The sequence below is a fragment of the Camelus ferus genome, chromosome 2 (assembly GCF_009834535.1).
Source record: "Camelus ferus isolate YT-003-E chromosome 2, BCGSAC_Cfer_1.0, whole genome shotgun sequence".
In the NCBI taxonomy this organism is placed as follows: domain Eukaryota; kingdom Metazoa; phylum Chordata; class Mammalia; order Artiodactyla; family Camelidae; genus Camelus; species Camelus ferus.
The window spans coordinates 49356360-49384249 of NC_045697.1; the positions used below are offsets into that span (position 1 = coordinate 49356360).

At 38.0% G+C, this 27890-nt stretch overlaps 1 protein-coding gene across 2 annotated transcripts; it reads left to right on the forward strand.

The window, feature by feature from the left end:
• The first annotated feature begins 953 nt into the window (after positions 1-953).
• Positions 954-27890, forward strand: SDAD1 (SDA1 domain containing 1). 2 transcript variants are annotated; one of them, XM_006176318.3, is made up of 22 exons: positions 954-1189; positions 2639-2743; positions 3209-3307; positions 5820-5930; positions 7826-7897; positions 7975-8075; positions 9030-9087; positions 9634-9708; positions 10893-10994; positions 11710-11779; positions 12780-12883; positions 14615-14672; positions 15580-15638; positions 16261-16337; positions 17603-17700; positions 17807-17883; positions 18457-18586; positions 20069-20163; positions 20258-20448; positions 20556-20640; positions 21514-21675; positions 24482-27890. In XM_006176318.3, the coding sequence occupies exons 1-22, from the start codon at positions 1100-1102 to the stop codon at positions 24527-24529; spliced, it is 2067 nt and encodes a 688-aa protein (XP_006176380.1). In that variant the 5' UTR covers positions 954-1099; the 3' UTR covers positions 24530-27890. The 2 variants fall into 2 exon arrangements, with proteins under 2 accessions (XP_006176380.1, XP_032313710.1); XM_032457819.1 differs by having other exon boundaries at positions 1172-1189; positions 3136-3307.

Consider the following 27890-nt stretch of genomic DNA (forward strand, 5'->3'; position numbering starts at 1 on the left):
TGAAGTTGGTGTTCTGTGAAATTGCTCGTGTCAAGCAGGGGAATACCACTGTCCGTCTACCGATGCCAGACAAGCTTACCAGCTGACAACTATCTGGCTACTTATCCCTTTCTCATCTAGTTACAGTCAAGACTGCCTAGACTGAAATACCAGCTTCCTCACCTGCTGTGAACTTAGGCAGTCAACTTGTCTGAGCCTGTTTCCTCATCTGCGAAGTACAGATAATTTCTATTTTAGAGGACTGTTCTCAGGATTGAATACAAGTGAAGTGCTTGAAACAGTGCCTGACACAGGGTGAGTGATTAAATGTCTTTCTATATTAACGACACCCTATTTCATTAGTTCATTCACCACATACTTATTTTTGCACACTGTGAAATTGTGGAAATGTATTTTCACCAGGATCCGAACTTAAAACTCTGGATGAAGAGTACTGACAAAGATTGTAACAGTAGTTGGCTTTTAAATACAAATTTATTTGCAATTTAAGCCAATCAACATGACCACATTTTATCCAGTTTGCACCCTTTTCCCTTATCTGGGTCACGCTGGATTGAAACACTTAAAAACAAAACAGAAACAAGTATTTAAAATTACACAGGAAAACTAATTTACACTCGTCATTGATCTCTTTTCCCCTCTCTAAAATGGGATAGTGCTATCTACTTGGCACGGGTATTTTTAGCTTCTAACTGTGGGATTTAAAAAATAAATAGATAAAATAACTATTAGTTCTCATTTATCCGTTTCATAGGAGTGTCGGGTTGAAAAACTAATGTGTGTGAAAAAAAGTTTTTGCAGTTCAGATTATTTCAGAAACGCTAGGCAGTAGCATTGTTTAGCCGCGGGGGGGAGGGGGGCGGAGGGGGAATTTGGTTTAAAGAGTTCCAGAACATTTCGGCAGTGAGAGTAAGTTTGACACTTTGAGGCTCCCGTAGTCAAGCTCGCTTTACGAACTAAGATGGCGCCGCCCGCCGAGTTACCCATGCGTAGTTTCCGGCCATACTCGGAAGCACGATTCCACGCTGAGACGGCTGGGGGTTGCCAGCGGTGTGGGTTTTCTTAAAACTGCTCGCCGTGGAGCCAGTTTGCAGCCAACATGTCTAGCAGAAACAATAACAAGCTTCCCAGCAACCTGCCGCAGTTACAGAATCTGATCAAGCGGGACCCGCCGGCCTACATCGAGGAGGTGGGAATGCGGCGCGGAAACTCTATAGAGGCTGGGGCGCGGCAGGTTGAGACACTGGCTGGAGGGAGGCGTGGAGTGGAGCTGGGATCCTGGCTTGCCGCGTGTTCAACTGTTAGGTTTAGGGGTTCCTCGAGAGGAGAAAAGGGATTAAGGAAGAGGCATGCTTCAGAGTTCGTTCCCCACCTCTTGGAAATCTGCCCCTTTGGATTTTCTAGCTGCTCTGTAGACCCCGCTGCCATGGAAACATCCTTTAGAAGATCTCATTTTGCTTTGGAGTTTATCTCCCGACCTCATAGAGGCAGAGAAACAGATGGCCTGCCCCCACTCTCCAACTTCCAGACAAGTTTCTCAGCCTTTTCTGAAACCCCTAAGTTATTGAACTAGTCGGTAACACTTAATGAATCTTATGTTAGAATTCCTCTCAACCGACGGGGTGAGGATCTTGCCGGGAGCACACTGAGTTATGGGGCTCTCTCTTCACTTATTGACGGTATTGTGGAGCCAAGAGAGGTAGGGTGTTGCCTGAAACATGTTGGGGCTCCAGGTCTCTCTCTTGACTCCTACTCCTGGAGAAAGCGGTAGGCCTAGCAGTTTTGTTGAGAAAATCAAGGGTTATATTTGACCAGGCTAACTTTAAGATGTCTTTAGACACCTAAATAGACATGTCAGACAGGCAATTGAATATATGAATTTGGAGTTCAGTGAACCAATTAGGTCTGGTAACATAAAGAATTACTCATTCTCACAGTGAGGGTCTGTCTGTTTCTCTCTCTCTGTCACACGCACACACACAGAGTTTAAAACTGGGCTAGGCGTGGAGAGTACATGTGGGGCATAGAACTGAGGCCTGGTGAGTTCCAACATTAAATTGCTGGATTGTTGTTAGGATTAAACATAATTAAATGAGATAATGTACATGATGGGTTTGACACATAGCAAGTGCTGATAAGTGGAAGCTATTATTATTTCTGTATGTCTGTTGCTTTTGGCTGTTAACACATCTGGAGCTCCAGAATAAAATATTTACTTATTAAAAAGAACAGGGGAATTTTGACTGGAGAGCTTTGTGTACTTGAGATATAACTTACATTTTCTAACCCAGTATTTTTCTGCAGCTGTGGGTGCTCTAGATACATAGACAATGTAAGAGGGGTCATTTAGATAGTAAATGGCAGAATAGGGCCAGATCTGAGTTTTTGACTCTTGTTTCTCTATTCTTTGTATGATACTACCTAAATTTCTAAGTGAAAGGGTCTGTAGATTACCCATGATGTACTCATACTTTTCAAAATTCGTTTTGAAGAACACAGGTAAGGGAAACTATTTCTACATGACTTTGCCACCGTTTTTTCTCTGCGCCACTATCAAAAGCTTCTGAGTAATTTTTCATTCTGTGCTGAGAAAGCCATATAATAGAAGGTAATCAATTTAAATTTTATTTTTCTACAGTTTCTACAGCAGTATAATCACTACAGATCCAATGTGGAGATTTTCAAACTACAACCAAACAAACCCAGTAAAGAACTGGCAGAGCTGGTGATGTTTATGGCACAGGTAAGAAAAATAATCTTTGAGTAGAACAAAGAGCAGTTGTTACACACAGCTTGCAGAATATTTTCCCACTTATTCCCAACCTCATTCCATTTGGGAGTGGAAGCTTAATTTAAAAAAAAAAAAAGTAACTTTCCCTTTTTGCAAATTTTATTTTTTCCTTATGTTGAGTTAGAGGATGTCACTAGAGCTTTTCACAGAGCCAACCAGAACAAAGCTTTCAAGCTATTTGTTTTCTTCAAATTCATCCTAAAAGCAGATTCTAAATCATGTCACACATAATTTGCTAAGACTAGTGGAAATATGAAAGGGGCCAGAGAAATTAGCATGTAAAAGAGAAAGATGATTTGGAACCATCTACTTCTTTGAAACAGCCTTTTACTCTCCTTTTGCAGAACATCCTAAATATGTGCATATGAATTATAGGAGAGAAAGAAAAACTTCAGAAGAGCCTTTGCTTTGTTACAGATTGGTCACTGTTATCCAGAACATTTAAGCAACTTTCCTCAAGAGCTGAAAGATCTTCTCTCCTACAACCACACTGTCTTGGATCCAGATCTTCGAATGGTAGGACCAATACTTGGATTGATAAATTACTCTGTGTTCATGTAGTATGTGTTTACATGAGAACAGTCTCTTGGCTAAATATCTTTTTAAAAAAATAAATCAGAATGTGTCACCCCTTCCTTAAAATCCTTCTGTGGCTTCTTCTTTACACTTAGAATAAAAGTCAGACTTGTTAACTTGGCATGTAAGTCCCTACATGATCTTCTTCCTGCCTGTGTTTTTAACCTTATCTCCTTTTCTGCTCCACTCCTCTCTCTCATCTCTCTATTCTGCAGGCATGCTCACCCTGCCAGGATGCGCCTTTCCCTCTTTACAATAGGTGATTCCTTGTCATCCTTCAGATCTCACATGCATGAAGAACCCTAATTACAAGTTACAGGTTTTATAATGTTTAATTTATACACTTATCCATTAAGTAGCCAGTTTGAGCATTTAAACAGTTACCATAGTGGTTGATACTGGGTCCTGGCCAGTGCTTGCATTTCTCCTACTTGCGGGGGATGTTGGCTGCTAACGGCCCCCAGCTGCCCTTTCTCTGAAGCACCATGTTCAGCTAAATGGGAGCCCTAGCACCTGGGAAGTGGCCCTCCTGCCCATACGTGGTATCTGACTGACCAAGAGTTTCAAAAGCCCAGCCCCTTCTCCCAGGGTGGGTCCAACTTTGTGTTGCAGTTTATTCCCCAGGGCTTCTCTGTGATCAGACTAAAGCTAGTCTCCAGCCAAGGATGCATCGATGCTCAGCTTTTCTCTTCCCTATCCTGCTTCCTTCACTTCCCTTTGAGAAGAGGACGCACCCTGAACAAACCACTGTAATGAAATGGGCTCTGCTTCTAGTGCACCCAACCTAAGGCATTTTCAAATTTTCATACATTAGCTTTTCAAACACCTTTACAGCTGGTAGAACTACACAAATATTAAGAACACAAAACATACTAATATCCTACACCAAAACTTGTAAAAATGCTGAGTATATAGATTCAACTTTGTTTCTTATTCTTATATTTTCCCAGGCTTTCTGTAATTCTTCTACTTTTGTACTTCTCTAGGATTTTATTAATTTGATTAGGCCCAAAAGAAAAAGAATACCATCTCATAAGAGCCGAGGTTGGAGTCTCTGATTGACTCAGTTGGGACACAGGACCTGGCAGCACAGCCTAAGAGACTTCAAACTTGAACTGTTACAGAAGAATTTCACTTATGACATGGAAATTTTCCAGTCTTTGGGGATCATATGGACTTGAGATTTTTAGTGTAGAGACTTAGTGTCTTTCCAAGTAATAATTAGGTTTGTTTTTTTTTTTAAGTTTTGTGTGCTAAGAGTACCCAACCAAATTATAATCTGCTGGCATTATTAAATAAATATGTATATATTTCTTTGTAGTGTTTTATGATGATTAGTAGGTTTTTAAAAATACTTAAATTGCTAGGAAACAAGGGATTGAGTCTGTGTCATTAGCATTCCTCTTTAGAGGAATCATTTAGAACACAGTGGTGGATCCACTTTTTAATTAGCTATTGTGATAACCACCAATCCTTATCAACTGCTGGACTTTCTTTCTTCCTAGCATATTTGCTATTTTTCCAGGACTTGTTGAATCATTCCCAAATTTTGTTCACTCTTTCTTGCTTACGTAGATATACACAGGCTATATTTCTCCAGAAGAAACAAAATGCCCAATTATGTTAACATTTACTTAACAAAGTCAATAACATGAAATTTTCTTACTTCTCTTTCTTTGATGTAACTACCTTTTTATGCACTTTTTATCCATTTCTTTTTTAAGCATTACTATTTTTATTTTTATGTTTTATGTGCAAATTGTCACTACTTGGCCAGTCCTTTTAGCAAGGCCCCTGTTGTGTTTGAAAGCAACCTCGCATCTTGAAAGCATCCTTGCATCCTGGCAGAAGTAGTTCCAAATCCTTTCTCACTTTCTGCCCCAAGAGTTGAAATCAACTATTCTCCAAGGATTACTTGTTCCATCTAATAGAGAATACTATTAGAGGTCAACATTTTGGGGGCTAAGGGTACTTAGGAAAATTAATGGTAAGCAAGAGCGCTCTGGCTGCTGTTGGGCCATTCTTACTACCAACAGTACTTCAGAAGAATGCCTTGTGAGGTCACCGATTCAGATTGATTATTCCAAATTAGTGTGTTATATTATTGTTACCCACCTTTCTTATCTCTGTGGATTCATTGATCACTAGAATTTTATCATATGTTGACCCTTCCTTGACCTCCCTGTGTAAAGGAGCCCTCCCTCAGTCACCAGGTATCAATTATGTTACCTAGTGACAGATTTGAATGTGAGACATATGCTTACCTGCTTGTCTGTCCCCTTGTTTGCTCCACCCCCGTGTAAGGTCCATGAGGGCAAAGGCTGTTCTGTTCCAGTGCCTAGAGTAGTGCCTCATCAGTGGAAGTGATTAAGCACTTCCAGGATATACTTGCTCCATTTTCTCATCTTACCTTTATTATTATCTTATGGTATGTTTTCTTTTCCTTCCTGAGACATTTTGCAAAGCTTTGATTTTGCTGAGAAATAAGAATCTCATCGATCCATCAAGTTTGCTGGAACTCTTCTTTGAACTTCTGCGTTGTCACGATAAGCTTCTGCGAAAGGTAAAAAACAAAATTGCTTTTTTTCCTCCCCTGTATCTCAGTCTTCCTTGCAGTGACATAAAACTTGTAGAGTTTGGAGTCTCTTAACTTCTTGTTGCTTCATATTATTGGATACATAGAAATAGGAAAAAAATTGACCATTATGTGCATGCAGTATGGTGGCAATAGCTAACATTTATTGAGTGCTTACTTTTTGCCAGGTTACCATTCTCAGAGCATTTTATGGATTTATTTGTTTACCCACAAAGCGCTGTGAGGTAGGGTTTATTATTATTATTTTGTAGATGAAAAGGCTGGGGCACAGAGAGAATAATGTGCCCAGGATCGCTCAGCTTCTGAGTGGTGAGGCAGGAACATATGCCCAGGAAGCCTGGCTGCCCTTTTCCACTGCATGTACTGACTAGCTAAAGCTAAATCAGAGCATGGCTATAATCACTCCCATTGTCTCCCTCCAAAAACTGACTTTTTTTGTTATAATATTTCCCTATGACTGTGTTTGCTTATATAGATAAGACCAGAAGCTAAAGGTTTATGAAAGAAATTTAAGAAAGAGAAACTTAAGTATACATTCATTAACTTAATTTTTTTCCCCAAAGTATTAAGAGACTATAACTATTTGATTTTAGCAGTTGTACTTCTTGGTCTGACTTGTGGAATAAAAGTGATCCAGAGGAGCATATTCTGGGTACAGTGATATTTGTATAAATTCCAGTATTGTCTCGCCTGCAGTTAGGGGCTTGGTAAATGGAGCGACTTTCTTTCTTTCTTCTTTTTTTTTTTTTTTAAGTTTTATTGAGTTATAATTCACATATAATTCATCCATTTAAAGTGTACAATTCAGTGGTTTTTAGTATATTCACAGAGTTTTGCAACCATCACCACAGTCAGTTTTCGAACGTTTATAGCACCTTGAAAAAAACCCCATTCCCATTAGCAGTTAATTTCCATCCTTTCATCTATCCCAGCCCTGGGCCACCACCACTGTACTTTTGATCTCTCTAGATTTGCCTACTTGGGATATTTCATGTAAAGGGAATCATATAATATGTGATTTTTTGGTGACTGGCTTCCTTCACGTAGTGTAATGTTTTCACGTTTCATCCATATTGTAGCACGTGTCAGTACTTCATTACTTTTTGTTGTCAAATAATATTTCATCGTCTGTATATCTTATATCACTAACATGTGGAATCAAAAAGATGATACAAATGAACTTATTTACAAAACAGAAATAGACTCACAGACATAGAAAACATTTATGGTTACCACAGGGGAAAGGGGAGAAGAGATAAATTAGGAATTTGGAATTAACAGATATACACTACTATATATAAGATAGATAAACAATAATGACCTACTGTATAGCACAGAAACTATATTCAATGTCTTGTAATGACCTATAATGGAAAAGAATCTGAAAAAAATATATATATGACTATCACTTCACTGTACACCTGAAACATTGTAAATCAACTATACTTCAATAAAAAATAAATTTTTAAAAAATATTTCATTGGTTATACTACATTTTGTTTATTCATGCATAAGTTAATGGCTTTTGGGGTTTTCATTTTTTGGCTATTATGAGTAATACTGTTACAAATATTTGTATGAACATTGGTTAGAAATATATTTTCATTTCTCCTGGGTATATAACTGGGAGTGAAATTGTTGGATCATATGGTAACTCCATGTTTATAACCTTTTGAGGGTAACTTTCTTTTTGCTTTAGCTGCTTCTTTCTGTTTTACTTGTTTTATTCGTTTTTGGTCTCTTTTGTGATAGAATGAAAAGTGGGTAAAATTAAATCCTCCTGTACATTTGTACTTTTCGCCAAGTTGAGCAAGGTTAGAAATGTTGGTAAACACGTGTATGTTTCTGTTTCTTTTCCTCAGACTTTATATACTCATATTGTGACTGATATCAAGAATATAAATGCAAAACACAAGAACAATAAAGTGAATATAGTAAGTACCCTTTTGTTTTTCATGTTTGCAGCATTGTGCCATCAATGTATTAAGTCTTCATTCTCTTTTTTTTCCAGGTGTTACAGAATTTCATGTACACCATGTTAAGAGACAGCAATGCGACTGCAGCCAAGATATCTCTGGATGTGATGATTGAGCTCTACAGAAGAAACATCTGGTAATATATATGTACTTGTCTCAAGAAATAGTCCTTTATTCATTTGTAATTACTGCAGAGCACATACACAATGATTTTTCTTGATCCTGAGCTCTTTAACATCCCTGTCTGAATTAAGTTGGAAGTAAAAAATACAGAGGCAATCCAAGTGGCTAACAACATTGGCTACCATTTCTTGAGCACTTGCACTTTGCCTTACCTCGCTCAACCTTCAGAACAGTGTAATGCAGCTATTTGGGATTATTTCCATCTTATAGGTAATGAAACCTATAGGTTCATGAGCTTATGTTTAGTAGCCAATAAAAGTCACAGTTGAAATTCAAACCCAGATCTGTCTGACTCTGAAATCTGGGCTCTTCTCTGCTTTTTTGGAGATTTTCAAGTCAATTTTTTCTATGTATGTAAATTATCATGTTTCATAAAATTTGGTTTGTTGGTACAGTGCTCCCAACTGATGTCTCTTGCTTTTCTTACTCACTAATTTTTTTAATATAAAAGTAGTATTCTTTGCAACAGAAAATTTGGAGAAAAAGTTTTTTTAGTTATTGATAGTCCTACCACCTAGATACATGCACAGTTAATATTTTATATCTCCTCCTGTCTTTTCTTTAAAGTGAATTTTAAAATGTGGTTGGAATTTTGCTATATTGTAGGTTTTCATTTTGGTTTTTTTTCCAGTTATCTTGAGTAGGTTTGTAGGACATTAAAAATTATTCAAAAGAAATCCATCTTAATGGCTGCATGATTTTCTGATGCAAGACTGGGCTAAAATTGAACTAAAATGTTCACCTGTGGCTGACTATTTAGCAACCCATGGTTTTTTGAAATATTACGAGCTATGAATTTTAACATGTCAGCAATATTTACTATACTGTTTATTTTATGCCATTGTCTATGCTATCAAATACAGTAGAACAAAAATTTACTTTGAAACACTCAACTGTCTTTCCCCAGGAATGATGCCAAAACTGTCAATGTGATCACAACAGCTTGTTTCTCTAAGGTCACCAAGGTGAGCGCCTGTGGGGCTGGGCGGTGGCGCGGTCTGTGAGTGGTCTGCTTCTCCCACTAGCAGGTGAAGGAGATGGCTGTGCGAGGAGGAGGTGGTGTGCAGACATACTGTTTGCCTTTAGTCATGCTCTCTGTGCACTCAGACTGCTTCCCTGGTTTACCTGTGTTTTAGAGGAGTCAAACAAATTATGAGTTTTTAAAAATTCTTTGTATTAAACGATAGCCTTACTGTTTGTTTTTTCCTGTGATTTTTAACTATTCTTTTATCAGGTTCAGACACAGCTGAAAGAAATTTAAGAGCATGTTTGACTTTTAGAAGGGCTATAGTACCATTATTCTTGTGAGAGATGTAGAAGTTCCTTAACTGCCTACTTGAAGAATAACTATGTAGAGCCTGGCTAAGAAAAGTGAGCTCAAATCCCACCACTCTTGTTTTTTTTTTTCTTCCCCTTCAATCCTAGTTCATATGCATGTGTAAAATGTAGACAGAAGTATTCTTTGTTGTCAGCTGGGATGAGTAATTGACTTTGTTTGAATCGGCCTTTAGATACTAGTTGCTGCTTTGACATTCTTTCTTGGGAAAGATGAAGAGGAGAAACAGGACAGTGACTCAGAATCTGAGGTTAGTTTAACCAAAGATACTTCTGAACTTTGCAGTTTATCAGGTTTTATTTTTGTGTTCTCAGTACAGATTGTAAAAGCCATGACTGTTCAAGTTAGAAAGCAACTTACCTGCTATCTTAGATGCTACCTTTATCCTTTATTGAGTTCTGCCATGCTGAGATTTTATTCTACTCAGAATTTATCACGTAAGTTCAGTAAGATTGGTTAGATAACTAATAAAACTTAGATTAATTCAGCCTTGTTCCTAGTGCTAAAGCTATACCTGTATCTTACTATATAAACTTACTAATTACTGCTGCCATGTTTTTGTGGTAGAGTGTCAACGTCATGGAAGTTGAGAGTAGAGGAAGGAAGAAGAGTAGTAAAGCATCTTTAAAAGGAAAAATCAGGATTTATGATGTCATGAAATTTTCTTTATTAAAAATATTTTTATTAAGATTAAAAAGAAATTTGAAAAAAACCCTTTCCATTTTAGCATTTTGGTAACAAGATACTGGAGTATGGAATAACATCTTTTAATTTGTTATGTTATTACTTTATTAAATAATGTATGAATAATACGTTATTATAAAAAATTTCAGATACTATAGATGCAATAAAAGTTTTCTTGATCTTTTCTTATTTCCACTTCCCAGTTCCTTCATAGATAACCATTTCGTTTCCCATGCATTTATATATGGATGTGTGCACATATTGCCTTATGTGGGTCTTTGAAATATATATAAATAATATATGTATTATTTTGCAACCTGCTTTCTTTGTGATGACATATATAGATGTACCAATGCATTTAGATATTCTTCTATTAGTACGTATAGATCTACCTCATTTCTTTAGGTTCCATAAAATACAAGTGTACTATAGTTTAAGCATTTTCCTCTTGATAAATAATTATTTCCAGTTTCTTTTTTCAAATAAAAACAAAGTTACATTCTGTCTGGGTGTTGTACTTCAATAAGCTAAAAGCAAAATATAAAAACAAGAATCAGTGCTGCAGTGAAAATCTTTGTATGCACCTATTCATGCACATTGGGCAAATTTTTTTTGAATTTTTAAAGCTGCGTTTATTTTTAATAGTTGCATACAAAGAGTATAATACAAAGAAGTGATTGAAAGGATTACTCTCTTTTTTCTGTGTAGATTTTCCTTGTTTACAGTTTTACAAAGTTATTTCTTCTTTAGGATGAAGGACCAACAGCAAGAGACCTGCTAGTGCAGTACGCCACAGGGAAGAAAAGCTCCAAAAACAAGAAAAAGTTGGAAAAGGCTATGAAAGTGCTCAAGGTGAGATTTGTACCTGGGAAATGAGGTAGGAATCATTAGAACACAGAATATGTGGGTTTTAGCCAATGCCTTTAAGAATTTAAAAAAAAGAAAATAGCATTTTTGAAAGATTTAGAAACGTGTGGTGAATTTTTAAGTACTAATCTTTTATTTTAATATTTTTAAATTTTTATGGTGGTGCTAGGGATTGAACCCAGGACCTTGTACATGCTAAGAGCACATGCTATACCACTGAGCTAAACCCCCACCCCCAGCACTAATTTTTTAGATAGTTGTTTTCAGCTGTAGCAAAATCTGACTTGAATGAATTATTTTGATTAAATTCATCTTTCATTTGTTTTGGTCACAATAGCCTGTATTAGGGTATCTTTGCTAGACATGTCTTTTCAGAAGAGTGTGCAAATGAAGTACATTTGTGTTTTGTAATGATTATTTGAAAATCATTAATTTGGCCCTTGTGTGTTTTTTAATGTTTCTATTTCCAAATTCCTTTAAGTCTCACAGATGCTAAATTCCTAAGGTTTAATCTTAAAAGACAAAAACTTCCTTTAGTTCTTCCAGTTGAAAGAAAGGTTTTTGGAACAAAGATTTTTTTTTTTTCTTTTTAAATAGTGTAGTGGACTTGATAACAACCTTGAGCACATTAGCACATTTAGTCCCAAGGGCCTCATCACTGTAATTCAGAATGTAAATGTTTGCTCTCCCTTTCTTTCAGAAACAAAAGAAGAAGAGAAAGCCAGAGGTGTTCAACTTTTCAGCTATTCACTTGATTCATGATCCCCAAGGTACTATAATTATGACTTTCCAAGTTCCTTGTTGGCTTTGTCTACCTAAATAGTTTCCTTCCTTCAAGGTTACCAGGGAATATAAAATCCTTGGCACTTTAACAGTCAACAAATGCTTGGTTGTTACTAGTTGGTTGTAGCCTAGAGAATTATGTTCTGAAGCAGTGATTCCCAGTCCACAGTAAAATAAGAAAAATGTAGAGGAACAACTCTCTTTGCAATTCTTGTCTTTAATAACACAATAGTGGTCAATTGTACTTAACCAAGTAAAAAATTGACAGTCTTTTGTTGTTCTTTTTTTTTTTTTTTTTTTTAATTGGTCTTTGTAAACCAAAAGTTCGGGAACCCTATTCTAGAACACTAGTTCTCAAACTAGAGTGCACATTGGAATCACTTAGGGAATTTATAAAACTATACTGGTACTTGGGTCCTGTTATCCCCAGAGGCTGATTAGTCAGTATGAGGTATGGCTGGGCACTGGGGCTTTTAAATGCTCTCTGTACTCCAGTGTACAGCAAGTTTGTTGACCCCTCCTCTAGGTCAGTGTTTTTCAAACTTTGAGGAACGTACAGATCACCTTTGGATCTTGGTAAAGTACATATTCTGATTCAGTAGGTCTGGGACTGGGTCCTGAGGTTCAGTATTTCTAACACGTTAACAGGTGGAGAACTACTGGTGTTCTGCAGACCACACTTTGGGAAGCAAGGCCCTAGAGAACTGTTAAGTGGAACATTTGTCAAAGAATCAATCAGGATGTGGATGCTAAAAATATTCAGCATCCGTAAGACTTAACTTTGGGCATCACTGAAGGTTATTCACCTGTGTGTGAATCTTTTCACCTTCTGTCATGCTATTTTTTACCAGCCTGGTTCCGCAGAGTGATTTCAGGTACAGCCATACCAGAGTCAGTGATCAAACTACTGCCTTTCTCTACACCTGTTAGATGATGTTGTACAGACCATGGGCCCACAGTGTACTTATGCGATACCCTCTTTTCCAGATTTTGCAGAGAAGCTACTGAAGCAGCTCGAGACCTCTAAGGAGAGGTTTGAAGTGAAGATGATGCTCATGAACCTCATCTCCAGATTGGTGGGAATTCACGAGGTTTGGATTACATTATGTTTCTCTTGGTGAATATTAGAAATAAAATTATTCTTGGTTAAAAGAAAAGCCACTAAGAGAGCAGAAGTATCCCTCTAAACCATTTAAACCTATACAATTTACAGAAGGATAAAATCTTTCACTCTGAAAATAGCTATTTTTTTTAATCACTTTGTTTTCTTATCAGTAAGTACGGATGTTAAATTCTACGTGTGTTCAGTTTATGGTCAGACTATTTTGTGTTCTACTTTTTATGTAACTGTGTTTGACATACACATTTTTCTGAGCCATCATAACCCAGATATTTTTATTGACTATTACTACATTCTCAATTCACCCCATCATGGTTTTCCTGACTTCCACACTACTCTAGCAGGCGATTGTCGTGTTAGCAAAGCTGTATTCTCTGGTCATTCATTTTATGTTCAGTTAGATTGCCAGAGCTCCTTGGTGGTATTATATATAAATATATGGTGTATACATATGGAAACTTCACACATACTCTTAGACTAACTGCCATAGTTGAAAAGGAGAGATTCCAAGAATTCAGGCCGTAAAGAAATGACTCTTAGGGTTAATCACTATCATTCTGCTCTTGTGTCTAGTGCTGTTCTGAGCATCACTGAATGTGTTGCTTTCTTCAAAAAGTTTTTCTTAAATAAAAAAATAAAACAAGAAAACAGGCTTCTTTACTGAAAATAAAATAATGTAGACATATATCAAGGTAAAAATGAAAGTAGACACGAGTGAAAGCATTTGTTCCTTTTCTCTAAGAAAAACTTAACATTTTAGTGATTAAATTGCTTTTTCTCCATGAGCTGCAGTTTTAAAGCAGGATTACCAGGTCAATTCTTGTTACATTTGTGTAGCAATTTCAAGTCATACCTGAATTTGAGCTCCATAGGAAAACAAAATTTGTATTTTTTAAAATTTATGTTTGATTTGTAATTTAAGTGTGTCTTGATGGAAATGATACCACAGTTTCACAGCTGACCACAATTGAACATCCACCTTTATATTGACCCCACATCTTCCCTTTTACTTCTTTAGCCCTGGTTTTGCTCTGTGGCTAAAGTAGAAAAATAAAAAATTCATTCTCACGTGATGAACTTTGAAAAAGACCAGGCCATCTTCAAAGTACCTCTTCTTGAAGGCTTTAATAACTAGGTCCTTGTCACCTTTATTTAGGTAGGTTCCAGAATGTGAGTGCTTTGTGTCTAACATATGGAGCTCAGGATAATTGCTCAGAGTAATTCCTCCAATGTAGTTGGACTGGTATCCAATAATAAAACCAGATGTCTGGGTTTTTTGGTGATCAGATTATACTAGATGCTATTCAGATTTGAATTACTCTTTTGTCCCTTCCTTTGAGCTTTAATAGCAATGCTGTTCCTTCCTGTAGTCCTCTTTATCTTTGAAGAGTAAAAAGTTGATTTTGCAGCCATACCAATTTTAAAAGTGGAAGGATGTTGCATTTTGGTTGCCTTTTTTCCCACCTTGTTTATTCTGCATACACTCCTTCTTTCTTGACATAATAATAGCAACATAGCCTTCCTTTCCTTGGTTAATCAGAACATAGATTCACCCTGGGGCATGAATGCTTGTTGGAGAAAAAAAAAGTAAAAAAACTATTCCTACTCAGTTGAATGTGGTGATATAATTGCATTAGGGGGAAATTAAACTCTACAGCCTAGCTACATGAATATTAAAGTCAGTGCATTCTTCTTGCCACAGCTTTTTCTCTTCAACTTCTACCCCTTTGTGCAGAGGTTCCTGCAGCCCCACCAAAGAGGTAAGCCTCCCACTTGCCATGTTCCTTTCATGGCTTTGGGGTAATAACAACCTCCCGGAGTCTTGTTCTAGAATTATTAAAGACAGGAGTTAGGAGGAAGTGTGTTCTATTTCCAAGACAACAAATCTGTGTGTTTTCTTTCCATAGTCTGCCATGAGGTAGTTGTTCTGCTCATCAACTTGAGAAAGTTATTGAGGGGTAGGGAGTGGCACAAAATAAAAAACCAGTTTCTCAAAGCAAGTCTTTTTGTGATACCACAAATACTCATGTGGAAAATTCTAAAAAGGAATTTTGTCCTTTTACTGTATCTTTGTAATGGATAGCAAGATTTCATCTTACTGCTCTCATTTGTATTCTTAATTAAAAACAGCATAAAAGAAAGACCCAAGTCACTAAGCAAATTAACGACAAGTTAGGCTTCACCTCACTTCTTTATTTTGCCAGAGGCCTTGTTCTTTATATCTACTGCCCCTTTGAAGGGAGGGTATGTTTCTGTGTTTGTATTTATTCAGTGATTTCTAGTATGGGCACTGCATTAGACACCAGTGAACACAAAGTAACGTCCTTACCTTCATAGAGCTTACATTCTAGAGGGAGGTACAGAGAGTGCTGTATATAATATGTTCAGGTGAAGATAAGTATTTTGAGGAAAAAGGAAGCAAAGTAAGGGCAATAGGGAGTGCTGGGGTGGGTTCTATTTTAGATTATGTGGTAAGGAAAGACACTTTGATAAGGCAGCAACTGAGCAGGGACTGAAGGCAGCGAGGGAGTGAGCTGTGCAGGCATCTGAGGGCTGGGTGTTCCAGGCAGAGTAAGCAGCAGTAGCGTGTGCTTGCCGTGTTTGCTGTAGTCCTGAGAAGCAGGGCAATAGACTGACTATGACCCTTCTGATCTCTTACATGTTTAGAAGTAACAAAGATCCTTCTGTTTGCTGCGCAAGCATCTCATCACTTAGTCCCTCCGGAGGTGAGAACTTGTAAACCTTACTTCTGTTTGGATCTGGTGCATGATTAGCAGTGCCACTAACTGTATCATAGTGGCTTTTCCACTGAGTTACTGGGTTCCACTGGGTTCCACTGAGGTTACTTTTCTCCCTGCCTTTTTTAAACTGAGTAAAACAGACACTAACTCTTAAGAAGATACACGTAGACATTTAGTTTTAGAAGCAAAAAAAATTTACTACAAAAAGTGAAGTTTGTTTTGGACAAATTGTTGGGAATTCTGGTTTTATTGCCAAATTTTATGGTGGGGAAGGCAAGAATATTGGTAAATATGTAGTGATCATTTTTCAAAGCTGATAATCCCTTTGATTAAAACAGCATTGGATTTTCCTAGGTCAAAGAAATTTTAAAATCCAGATTGAAAGCTCATATTAAAAGAGAGTTGAATTTAATCTAAAGATAGCCAAGAAGAAGGCTGAAACTCAAAGAGGAGTAGTTTTCTGTCTGTCTTCCTCAGTCTTGATCCTTCCACTGAAGATGGAGGGCTGTTTTTCTACCATAGTAGTCTATTGTGCCTTTGTCCTCAAGTGTTTTGAGTCGGTGTGGACAGTATACCTGTGCTCATTTCTTCTTTTACTCCCATTCAGATCATCCAGTCAGTACTCATGACTGTGGCCAACAATTTTGTTACCGACAAGAACTCCGGGGAAGTCATGACAGTAGGGTATGTAAGTGTGCCTGGAGGCAGTGGATGTGGCTTTAATATACTGGGTTTGCCTTACATTACCAAGATGTAAAATTTCAGCTATAATGTGCTCTCTGGAAAAGCAGTTTAAAATATACTTCAATCTTCCTCAGAAGATGTGTTTTTAATTTATTGGTCACAATTTTGATGGGGGAACCAGAGAAAAGATATTTGTCCTTCTAATCAATGTTTTGGGTTTTTGGGGTTTTTTTTTTAATACTAACTTTACTCTTTAAATGAATGCTTGTGTGGCAGTCTCAATGTTTTTTTCTCCTGTCTCCTACCCTGAATCCATTTTTCCCTGGAACAAATGATTTGTTATTGAATCACTCTTTAATCCCAAAGGCAGTTCAGTAGCCCTTTGGATTAATTCAGAAACACTTAATGAGTGTGAGAACTGGTTTAAGGATTATCTAATCTGTCCTAATAACTAAGTAGAATGCTTAACAGCCGCTTTTTATCTCCCTAGGAAAGTATTGCTGGGATAACAGCTCTAAAGACTTTTAGCTTTTCCTTATTTGACCTAGTACCGTCTCCCGTAGAGCTGGTGAATTAATGCTGCTATCATTTACAGGCATACCTCATTTTATTGCACTTTGTTTTATTGCTCTTCACAGATACTGCATTTTTTCATTTGTTTGTTTGTTTTTATTTTTTAACAAATAAAAGATTCGTGGCAACCTTGTGTGCAACAAGTCTGTAAGCGAATTTGCTTACTTCATGTCTTTGTGTAACATTTTGGTAATTCTCACATTATTTCAAACTCTCCACCAGCAAAAAGATTCTGACTTACTCAAGATGAAGGTTAGCATTTTTTAGCAATAAAGTATCTTTTAATTAAGATATGTACTTTTTTAAGACATAATGCTATTGCACACTTAATACACTACCGTATAGTTTAAATATAACTTCTGTACACACTGGGAAACTAAAAATTTGTGTGACTCACTTTATTGCAATGGTCTGGAACTGAACCTGCAATGCCTCTGAGGGAGGCCTGCACTGTACTGGGATGACACTGTTCCTTATTCAACTAGTAGAGGAAGTAGCAGTGAACTGTCTGGAATCAAAGCCCTCTGAGGCTCCCCACCCTCACACTCTCTACCATGCTGTAATTTTAGAGACCTAAGCCCTATAAAACCAATGTACATTCCTTTTGATTTAGTCTTTTTAGGAAACCTTCTTGGGCTGAACCACATGAAACTACTGTTTTGGTTTTTTTAATTCATTGTTTCCTTTTCTAGAATCAATGCTATAAAAGAGATAACAGCTCGATGTCCTCTAGCCATGAGTGAAGAACTTCTCCAAGACCTGACTCAGTATAAATCACACAAAGATAAGAGTAAGTGGTGTGTTGTTCTTAGTGGGTAAAATAGTATAGAATAACTCATTTTTACCTCAATAGATTCTTTGCTTTGACATTTCTAATTAAAGGTGTTATTTCCCAGATGTGACGATGTCCGCTAGAACTTTGATTCAGCTCTTCCGAACACTAAACCCTCAGATGTTGCAGAAGAAACTCCGGGTAGGTGAAGCATACATATGTTGATCAAGGGTTTGGTCTCAGACAGTGAGAGTAATTTCCTACAATTTGCATTTTACTATTTCTGTTGCTTCCATTAGGAGTATTGGTGATACGTGTAGTTTTCTTCTTCAAGCTCAGAATAAAATTGGTTGAATGCTGTTGCTTAAGTATTTTGTAGTTGGTATATGCTCTTTGATGATGGCTGAATCTCAGAGACCTGTCAGGCTCTTTCAAGTCAGTAGCCGATGCCGGAACTAAACAGGCTATTCCCTACCCAGTTACTACCTCTTTCAAGTTGGGCAGGAAGAGAGATGTATGTATGTAGCGGAAAGAGAGATGGTGATCTTGAGACTTAAAATATCGAAGTTTCCTTATCTGGATCAGAAGAAAACAGTGGGCAGAGTTGTGGCTGGGGGATTTACTTTGACTCAAGACATAGTGGATTATTTTTGTCATTTGCTTGCTCCCATTTTTTGTGATTCTCCCTCTAAATTCATAATCCTACAGAATCCTTTTCATGAACAGTGTTTTGCAAACTAAGCACCTTACTGAAAACTAATTCCTTTCCTTTAGGGTAAGCCTACAGAGGCCTCTGTAGAAGCAAGAGTGCAAGAATATGGAGAACTAGACACTAAAGATTACATTCCAGGAGCAGAAATTCTGGAAGTTGAAAAAGAAGAAGAAAATGCTGAAGACAATGAAGGTTCATTTTTATTTCAACATTATCCTGGACAAAATCACCCCTACTAGTTCTGTATTGGTCTTGAAGTGTTTATGCTGTTTGAACACTCATTCAGCAGATATTTACTGAGTAATGACTGCGTGCCAGACACTGTTGCCAGCATTGAGTCAAATGGGCATGGTTCCTGCTCTGAGGGAACTTATGTTCTCATGTAGGACATGCCTTTTCAGGTCCTACATGGCGACTGCCTGTTATCAAGGACATGCTGTATGACACTTGGGAAAGATAATGGGTTTTTGTTTGTTGACTAGAAAAAAGTCATGAAGATTAATCCTTGGCAATCCTTCAGAACTCTCCTGTTGAAGGAGAATACTTGGGAACTTGTTGAAGAATGCTTGAGGAACTCCATTCCGATTTCCAGGGTTCGCTTTTGTTGCATTGGTTGCTAGGGTCCTATCTTCCTGTTTGTTGATTCATTATTTCAACAGAGCTTTCGTTAGCATTAGCTATGTGTCAACCATTGTCAAAGCAAAGATGAATGATATGGTTCCTGCCCTTGAGGGTCTTTCATAAGTAGCTAATAAAGCATTAACAGGATTTACGCAAAGTGGGTCATAAGGGCTGGAGAGGTGTCAGGTCCACCTCAGAGGTTCAAAAAAGGCTTCAAGGAAATGGTGACCCATGGGCTGTATTTAGAATGAATGGCGAACAATGGTAGAGTAGTGGAAACTTCCCATGCAAACTGTGAGCAAAGTCCTGAGGAGTTTAGGAAACTGTTAGCATGTGGGATACAAGGTGATGCGTAGCAAGCTATGAGACTAGATTTGGGGCCTTGTCATGAGTGGTTGTGTACGCCATACCTAAGAGCTGGAACACTGTCTTCCAGAATGTGGGCATCCTCTGAGAGACTGCAGGTATCCTTGGTTTTTAAAGCTTACTGTGGTGGCTCCATTAGGAAGGCTCTAATACCTCCTTATTGAGGTGTCTGCAGGGTTCTTGCACAACCAAAATCTTCTATCTTGGTTCTCTAAATGACTTGTTTCTCACCAATTTCTCAAATGTGTAAATATACTTAGACAAGTTAGATGCTTGCTGTGTGGCCAGTATGAATAAACAGGTGCAGTTTTGATGGTCGCGGTTTGGTGGAAGGAGCGTGGGCTGTAGAGTCAGACATGATTCTTGTCATTTCCGTATGGGCTGCATTTCTGGCAGTGCAGTCTCAGGCTGGTTACTGAACTCCAGAGGCTGTTCCTCTTGAGTCCTGACGGTTAGAAAAAGATTGTAAAGTTATAGCTCATGGTAGGTATTTGGTCAGTGCTTATTCTCCATGCCTTGAGTAAGTAAAATTGATGTGGCTTAGTTAACAATAATATCGCTCAGTCCTTGGTGAATAGAGCATCTGTTTGAGGTTCATTACCTAAATTTTTTTTCACTTGATTTCTTCAGTGCACGGTGAGCACGTGACATAAAGTGGGGTGCTAATGGTGAGCTCTTTTCACACAGATGGGTGGGAAAGTGCCAGTCTCAGTGAGGAGGAAGATGCCGATGGCGAGTGGGTTGATGTGCACCATTCCTCGGATGAAGAACAGAAAGAAATCGTAAGTCCTGATGTTTCCTGTTCCAAGTGTTGGGGGGGGGGCTTCGCTCTCACTGGAGCCACAAGCCGTTTAAGCCAATGTCGTGCGCTTTAAGTCCGAGAAGCTGAACAGCTTGCCCCTGGAGGAGCGGAAAGCCAAAGCCGCAGCCGTCAGCACTAGCCGAGTTTTAAGTCAGGAAGACTTCCAGAAAATCCGAATGGCCCAAATGAGGAAAGAACTCGATGCTGCCCCCGGGAAGGCACAAAAGAGGAAGTATATTGAAATAGACAGTGACGAGGAGTCCAGGTAAAACAGCACGAACCCCAGCTCTTTAGTCAGCTCACACGATAGTGAGAGTATTAGGGAAGGAACTTCCGCCCTTGCTTCATACTGTGTTGTTTTCTTCACCCCAGGGGTGAGTTACTTTCTCTTCGGGACATTGAACGCCTTCACAAGAAGCCAAAGTCCGACAAGGAGACGAGGCTGGCAACCGCAATGGTGAGTGAGGCCTGTCGTTCCCTAGATCTTCAAACAGAAAGCAAATAAAGTGAAGTATGACCCATAACTCACCTAGGCCCAGAACTGCAGGATTTTATGCTTACATTTTAGATAAAGGTGTAATTAATGTAGCATCAAAGGCAGAGATGTGAGGGGTTCAGTTAGGTGAGTTGTAACAACTTGATAGCCATGTAACCACCGTCCAGGACAAGCTGTAGCGTGCAGAAGACACTGCTATGTGTGCTTGGTACCGGGGACTCAGGACAATTATCAGAGCTGTTAGACAAGCCCAAGGGTATTTACACTCATTCAAGAAAAGCCAGAGACAGCTGGAGTCTGCCTGTGGCAATTACTGTTGCTGTTCATGATTTTTAACCTGGCTACATTTCCAGCTTCATTTTCTCTACCTTCACTTGTTTCAGGCACCATTCCAAACGGGCTCCACATCACCCTCTGTTTTCCGTTTGTACTGAAGCTTAAACTTTAGATAAGTTTGAAAACCCATGTCCTTTCTTCACCGCACTTTTGCATATACTATTCCTACTTCCTGAAGTGCTCTACCTTTGCCCTCCTTCCCCCAACCAGGAAGGCCTGCATCCTGCAAAAAAAAAAACAGCTCCTGGGTCTCCCTTTCTCGGAGGCTCCTCCGACCTCACCAGGCTGAACTAAAACCCTTTCTTCCACTGAGCTCTCCTTGCCCTATTATGATACATCATGGTCATTTCTCCCCTGGACTGAACTGAGTTGCTCGGGAGCAAGGACTTTGTTCCACCCCCTTTAGTGCCCTTAGCATCCAGTAGAGCTCCTGGCACAGAGGAGATGTGTATGTTGATGAGATAACTCCTGAAGTGGTATTTGTGTGTATGCTGATAGGCTGGCAGAACAGACCGAAAAGAATTTGTGAGGAAGAAGACCAAAATGAATCCATTTTCCAGTTCCACAAATAAGGAGAAGAAAAAACAGAAGAATTTTATGATGATGCGGTACAGTCATAGCGTCCGGTCAAAAACTAAGCGTTCCTTCCGAGAAAAGCAGGTGAGTTCAACTTGAAGCTTGTCTGGGTAGAGTAGCATTGTCATTCTAATGTTTCCCTGCATTTGAGTGGAGTTGTGCCTTCTAAGACCTTGTATTATGTGAGTCTTATGGTTAATGGGGAGCATAATTGGAGAGCATGGAGAGATGGAAAACAGTCAGGTAAATCCTAGACCTGACTTGGTTGAGACTGAGCTGTTTGACCAAAGGGAGCCCATTTTTCCTCCTCTGTAAATAAAGGAGTGTAAGCTAGATGGTCTCTAAGGTCCATTCCTATGCTAAAATTCTCTTGACGTTGCATCTATGAAATATAATAGGAAAACTAACTGAAGAATAATTTTTGCGTGCCTATTATCTGCCTGGTACTTTTTTCCAAAAAGCAATAATAATAAGTGGTAATATCTCAGAAACAGTTTCAGGAAAGGGGTACAAACCAAACAGTTCTGTTGTTGGCATGATCCTTCCTATATGTGCCCTTTTGCAAAGCCATTTTGTTTGCAGGCCTTTGAGATTTTATTTTATCCATTTTTAGTCTTTGATGGGTATTCCTGGGCTGCTCTGTTGGTTTGCTTATTTCATAATTCATTGTAGCGAAACAAATTTGTGCTTTTATATCTTCCTCTACTGGGAACGTACCAGCGTTTAAGTCTAAACGTATTCTGAAGACTCTCTAGGAAATCAGGTCAAGGGTAAAGTAGTGCCACTTTCTGAACCAGTGTTCCTAAATGGCTAGCCAAGGACGAGCCTGCCAGGCCTAAGTGTAACAGCCAGCTCTCCAGGGTGATGTTCTGTCTGTGTGGGAACCAAGTCAGTGTGAGCTGAATGAAGGTGCCGCTTAAAGTCTACCTCTCTGTTTAATCTTTCTAGTTCTCAACTGTTGAACAACATTATGTAAGTAATAAAGCATTTTGCATAGAAGTTGTTGAAAGTTGAGGTGAAAGGAGAGGTGCCATTTAAGATTTTAAATAGTCTGAATTTTGCCAATTCAATTTAAATTCCTAGTAGAACTGATTAAATTCGTTAATTTATCCTTCCCCTGTCCTTTGTAAGATTTTGACAATTGAGGAAATAGTACTCACACAGTCGGTAGGCCTTGCTTCATTTTGAGTTTTTAGTGACTTCACTACATTTTAGCTAGAGGTGTTCCTTCACCCACTACTTCCTCTAATTTTAGGCATGCTTTTGTTGGCTTGGTAGAGAAGCTTTGCTTTGTTCCTGTCAGCACTTCTTGAGTTACACTTCTCTAAAAGATAAAAGAATTTTTTATTTAATAGGAAGTTAAGAGTTCATTGGTTATGTGCACTTGTTGGTTCAAGAGTGCTTTTTCCTTCTCCAGTTTTCTTGCCATTTATCAGAATGTCTATGTATGTTTCCTTGCCCTATATCTTCTTCAAGTTCTCTTCACTGTAAAACTTGACTTTAGGTTCCTAATTTTCTCTGTTCTCTTCTTCACTGTAGACCAACACTGTCCAGTAGAAATATAATGAGAACCACATATATAATTTTTAAGTAAAAAGGTAAAAAGAATGGGGAGGGCATAGCTCAGTGGTAGAGTGCGTGCTTAGCATGCACGAGGTCCTGGGTTCAATCTGTAGCACCTCCGTTAAATGAATGAATAAATAAATAAATATAAATAAACCTAATTGCCTCCCTCCACCAAAAATAAATATATAAATTTATTAATATTCTAAAAATAAATAAAATTAAAAAGCAAAAAGAGGTGAAATTAATTTCAGTAAAATATTTTATTAACCCAGTATGTCCAAAGTAGTATCGATTCAATGTCTAATCAGTATCAAAATTATTAAATGAGATATCTTACATTCCTGTTTTTAAGCTACTTGAAATCCAGCGTGTCTTACCCTTGTGGCACATCTCAGCTTGCACTGGCCACATTTCAGTGCTCAGCAGCCACGTGTAGCTAGGGCTACTGTATTGGATGGTGCAACTATAGAGTGTCTCCAAAAAGACTAGAGGAGGAAAGTAAAGCACACAATAGGAGAAAAAGAGAGGAGGACTTTGCAGTGAAGATTTTTAGAAGATAAAGGAAGAGGAGGGAGTATATATCTTCCTTATGTTCGGGTGGTAGACTGTGAAGGGGAAAGGGAACTGATGGATGGGGGAGAGTAGCCTGTGCTTTGTCACAAATAAGTAGAATTAAATCCATGTAACCCGGGTTATAAAACAGTATTAGCTAATATATGATTCTTACCACATGGTTTAAATGTTCTACAGCTTTCCATCTTTTAATTCATTTGATCAGTATATAACAGTATGAGCAGATACTGTGATTAAACTGACTTTACAGATGAGAAAATAAGACATAGATAGATGAGTCTGAGAAATACCTTCTAGGCCACACAAATTAGGTTAAGATGAACTTGTTAATTTTTCTCTACCATAAGTGTTGCAGTTATTCTGCCTGTCTACAAAAACATACAAAGTCCCAGATCTGAGCTGAAGGCAAGGACTCAGTAACTAAAAAAAAGTTTGAATATTTAGATGAAGAGCCAGGCAGCTTCCACCCTCCACCCCCAAAATGCTTTGAAGTTTCTAGGGCTCAGAGAGTGGTGGATGCTTGGGAATTAATAGAATAATTAATATCCATCACACACCTAAGATGTGTACATTGGCCTTGGTTATCTTCTTTTTCTAATGTGGGTTTATTCTTCATAAACTTTTATTTAATATTCTCTTTTTGGGGGGAACTGTAAAACTTTGTAAGGATGTTCATAGATTCACTTTGAACATTGGTCCTGTGGTCTTTTTCTCTAGATCATGCTTAGGTATTTTTTTCTTTATCTTCCAGCTGGCGCTACGAGATGCACTCTTGAAAAAGAGAAAAAGAATGAAGTAACTTCCAAGCAAATTTTCCATTCCACGGAGGATGCTAAATTTGTGTCATTACTCTGAAAATTAGTAAACTAAGAATGTTTGTTTACATTAAAAATCCAGAAACACTGTATTGTGAAAACCACAGTAAACTTGGTAGCTTTTGGTGTTCTTATTTTAGAGATGGCTAATGGTTTGAAGTGAAATAGTAAATGGTGGTGTAAAGTGATTTTCATTTAGTATTCATGCCCCAAAAAGGATATATATATAGAGAGAGAGAGAGAGTGCCTATTAATTGTCACTGAAGATATAATGAACCAGAATTCCTCACTCAAGGCATTTATAGCCTATTTGTGGGATGAGGCGCGAGGCAGGTGTGTATATGTGTATTTACAGTGCAGTATAAATAGCTCTCTAGTAGAGATAGGGCCATGTTTCTGTGGGGTCACAGACACCTTATGGACTAACTCTGCAGGGGATGGGGGTTATGTATTCTCTTAAAACAGGACAATGTTACAAGAGTAAGAGGATCTTACTTGTAAATAGGCTTTCCTGCTGAAAACAGGTCCCTGCTGTACAGATTTTGGATAGACAATTTAGCATTTTTAGTCTTATCCAAAAGACATATTTTTTTAATTCTAGCTACAGGCTTTTTGGTTAAGACCTTGCTTTTTAAATTGCCTTACGTATAAGTAGTAATGTTGGGGTGACTTAAGTTCATCATTTGGGCTGCCCACTCTTCCATAGAGGAAAAAGAAATCAGATTGGTTTCCTCTGCCTTTCTTCACCCTGTAAAATGTTCAGCCCACTATTTCCCTTGTCTCAATAAAAGGTTTCTTATGTCAAATAGGTGCTCTGTGTGCTGAGTGGTGTGTGTTGTCTCCCTTCCCCTGGCATGCTTGAGGAGATTTCAGGGGACGTGAGAGCTGTGGTCAGTCTGTTTGTAAGTTGTTGCATTTGGAAATAGTTTGGTGCCTTGTCTCAGATTTCTTGGATAATATATTGTGGTAGTTGGGAAAACTGCTTCAAATGAGAGTAAAAGGCAATTTTCTGTCTACTCAGCATCTTCTAAAATGACTTTTCTTGTTCCTTTTCTAGCATCTTCTCACTTTCTGAGTTCAACTTCAGTTTTATTTGAATGAAACTTTGTAGCTTTCCCTAAGACACCCCGTACCACTGGGAATTAGTTGTGAAGACCTTGAGGTTTAATGATTAAATTGCACTGCCCTACCTAGGGAGAGGAGGCCTCAGTCCCCAGCAACTTCAGCGTTTCACAGGAAGTGTCAGGTGCAGATGTGAATCTCAGACTAGCAACTGGTTTTTTTTTTTTTTTGGTCATTTTTGAACTGGGTATCTCCTTACATGTATAGGTTCAGACAGAGGTAATTAAATTCAAAATGGCCTAGCAGCTAGGGTCCGTAACTTTGCTGTGTGAATTGTGATAGTGCGTGGAACTTTTGTCCTTCCCCTAGACTTTCCCACCCCTTAGCTGCCAAGAGGCCAGAGTCCATTCTTTGTTCTGACTTCTGTTTTTCTACTGTGGTTTCACCCGACTCATAACTGAAGTTTATATGCAAGCTAAATATCTGGCTTGAAAAGCTATAGTCTTAACTTTTATTTCTTTAATCCCATAGTATCTTATTCCCATCTGATTCCTTTTATTGTTTTATAAATCTTCTCTTGAGAATATCTTCTGTTTACTCTGAATTTGGAGTCAGAGCCTCACAAGGTTAGATACTGCCAGCAAAGGCACAGTGACCTTTCAGGGTGACTTTTACCTTGACGAAGTCACAGGGTTTGAGCTTCAGCTTTTTAGTCTTAAATTTTTATCAACACTGAGAATGGGGCCATTTCAGGGATGAACTCACATTGTCCAAGCTTATAATGTATATAAAGTAATGTATATATCTAGAATGCTGATACATTATTTATATGTTCTCAGCAAGTTCCTCCAGAAAATGTGCTCCAGAGAAGACAGAGTCTGTTCTGTGCTCTGTCCCCAGTACTAGTCCAGTGCCCAGTATGTAGCTCCTCAACAGGTATTTGAACACCTCATATAACTCCTAACTGTCAGTCTTTTCTCTGTAAATGACATACCGCCTACCTCATCGATTGGGTGTGAACCAGTGTTTATAAGCACTTAGCGTGGTGTTTGCCACAGAGTAGCAAATTTCTCATCAAAGATTGAATGTCTATTAAGTTTTTATTTTATATTTTGCTTAATTTACTTGAAACAACAATTGCAGTTACTACAGATATTTGTTTTACCCCTTATACATTTTGGGGGTACTAGTTTGAAATATGAAAATGTATATTGAATGCTTACCATGTTGCAAACACAGTGATCATGCTGTATAGAAATTTGTAATCCAGTGAAGGAAACAGACGTACAAAATGACTATTTTTTTAAAAATCCACTTACAGAACTATCAAAAAAGGCACAGTACAGGGCTAGGGGCATCCTGAGGAAGGGGCAGTTTAGCTGGCAGAAGGGTGAAATGCCCACTCACTAACACACTGATACGTATGATGAACAGGGCTGCAGTAGGAGATAAATTCCTGAATAACAAGAGAAAAGTTAGGGTTTAAAAGTTGGTATGGAGGTTGGTGGTATAGCTCAGTGGCAGAGCGTGTGCTCAGCATGCACGAGGTCCTGGGTTCAGTCCCAGTACCTCCATTAAAAAATAAAAAGTTGGTATAATTTTTAAAGGTTACGATTAATATAAATTTTGTTTTCATTATCTCATATCCTAATTCTTTGAAAATTTATGATCTGTATAGAGTGTTACATGGCAACTCAGTATTGACCAGCAGGTTTATGTTCAGACTATTTTAGATAAACACATTTTGAAACTATTCTACCAAGTGACAATACAGTTCTTCCAAGTGACATCCTTTATTGTATAAAAGTGAAACTAAAAGTTAACTACTGCTTACATATTTTGAGAATATTTTATGAGATTTTTTTAAAATCTTGAATAGGAAGGTAAGACACTGAGATGGAGCTTTTTATCTTTTATAAGAAAATGACATTTTCCCTCCTGTTACAGAGCATTTGATATGGAAGCAAGAACAGAGAGCATAGCTAATTCTGTACTGTTTAAATACTGTATATTTGTATAGGGCATTCCTTATGTGGTAATTTTACTTCTTTCTACAGATTCTGCTTTTGATGTTTTGTCGGTCTGGAAGTGGTTAAATAAATGTGATTTATCCACATGATGGAATACTGTGCAGCCATTAAAATGTTTATAACAGGAATTACTTACTGTGAATGAGAACAAAATATATTTATACTATTAAAATTACACATGTAAGAAAATGGGGAATAATAGAAGCCCAAGAAGAAAGCCACCAAATATTAAAGTGATTTTCTTTGGTATCAG

What these genes read in the sequence shown, in the direction of transcription:
- SDAD1 (XM_006176318.3), top strand. Translation starts at nt 1,100, where the DNA reads ATGTCTAGCAGAAACAATAACAAGCTTCCCAGCAACCTGCCGCAGTTA. An exon ending in CCTGCAGCCCCACCAAAGAG is followed by an intron (nt 14,673 to 15,579) that starts GTAAGCCTCCCA and finishes TTACATGTTTAG; the next exon opens with AAGTAACAAAGATCCTTCTG. An exon ending in AAATGCTGAAGACAATGAAG is followed by an intron (nt 18,587 to 20,068) that starts GTTCATTTTTAT and finishes CTTTTCACACAG; the next exon opens with ATGGGTGGGAAAGTGCCAGT.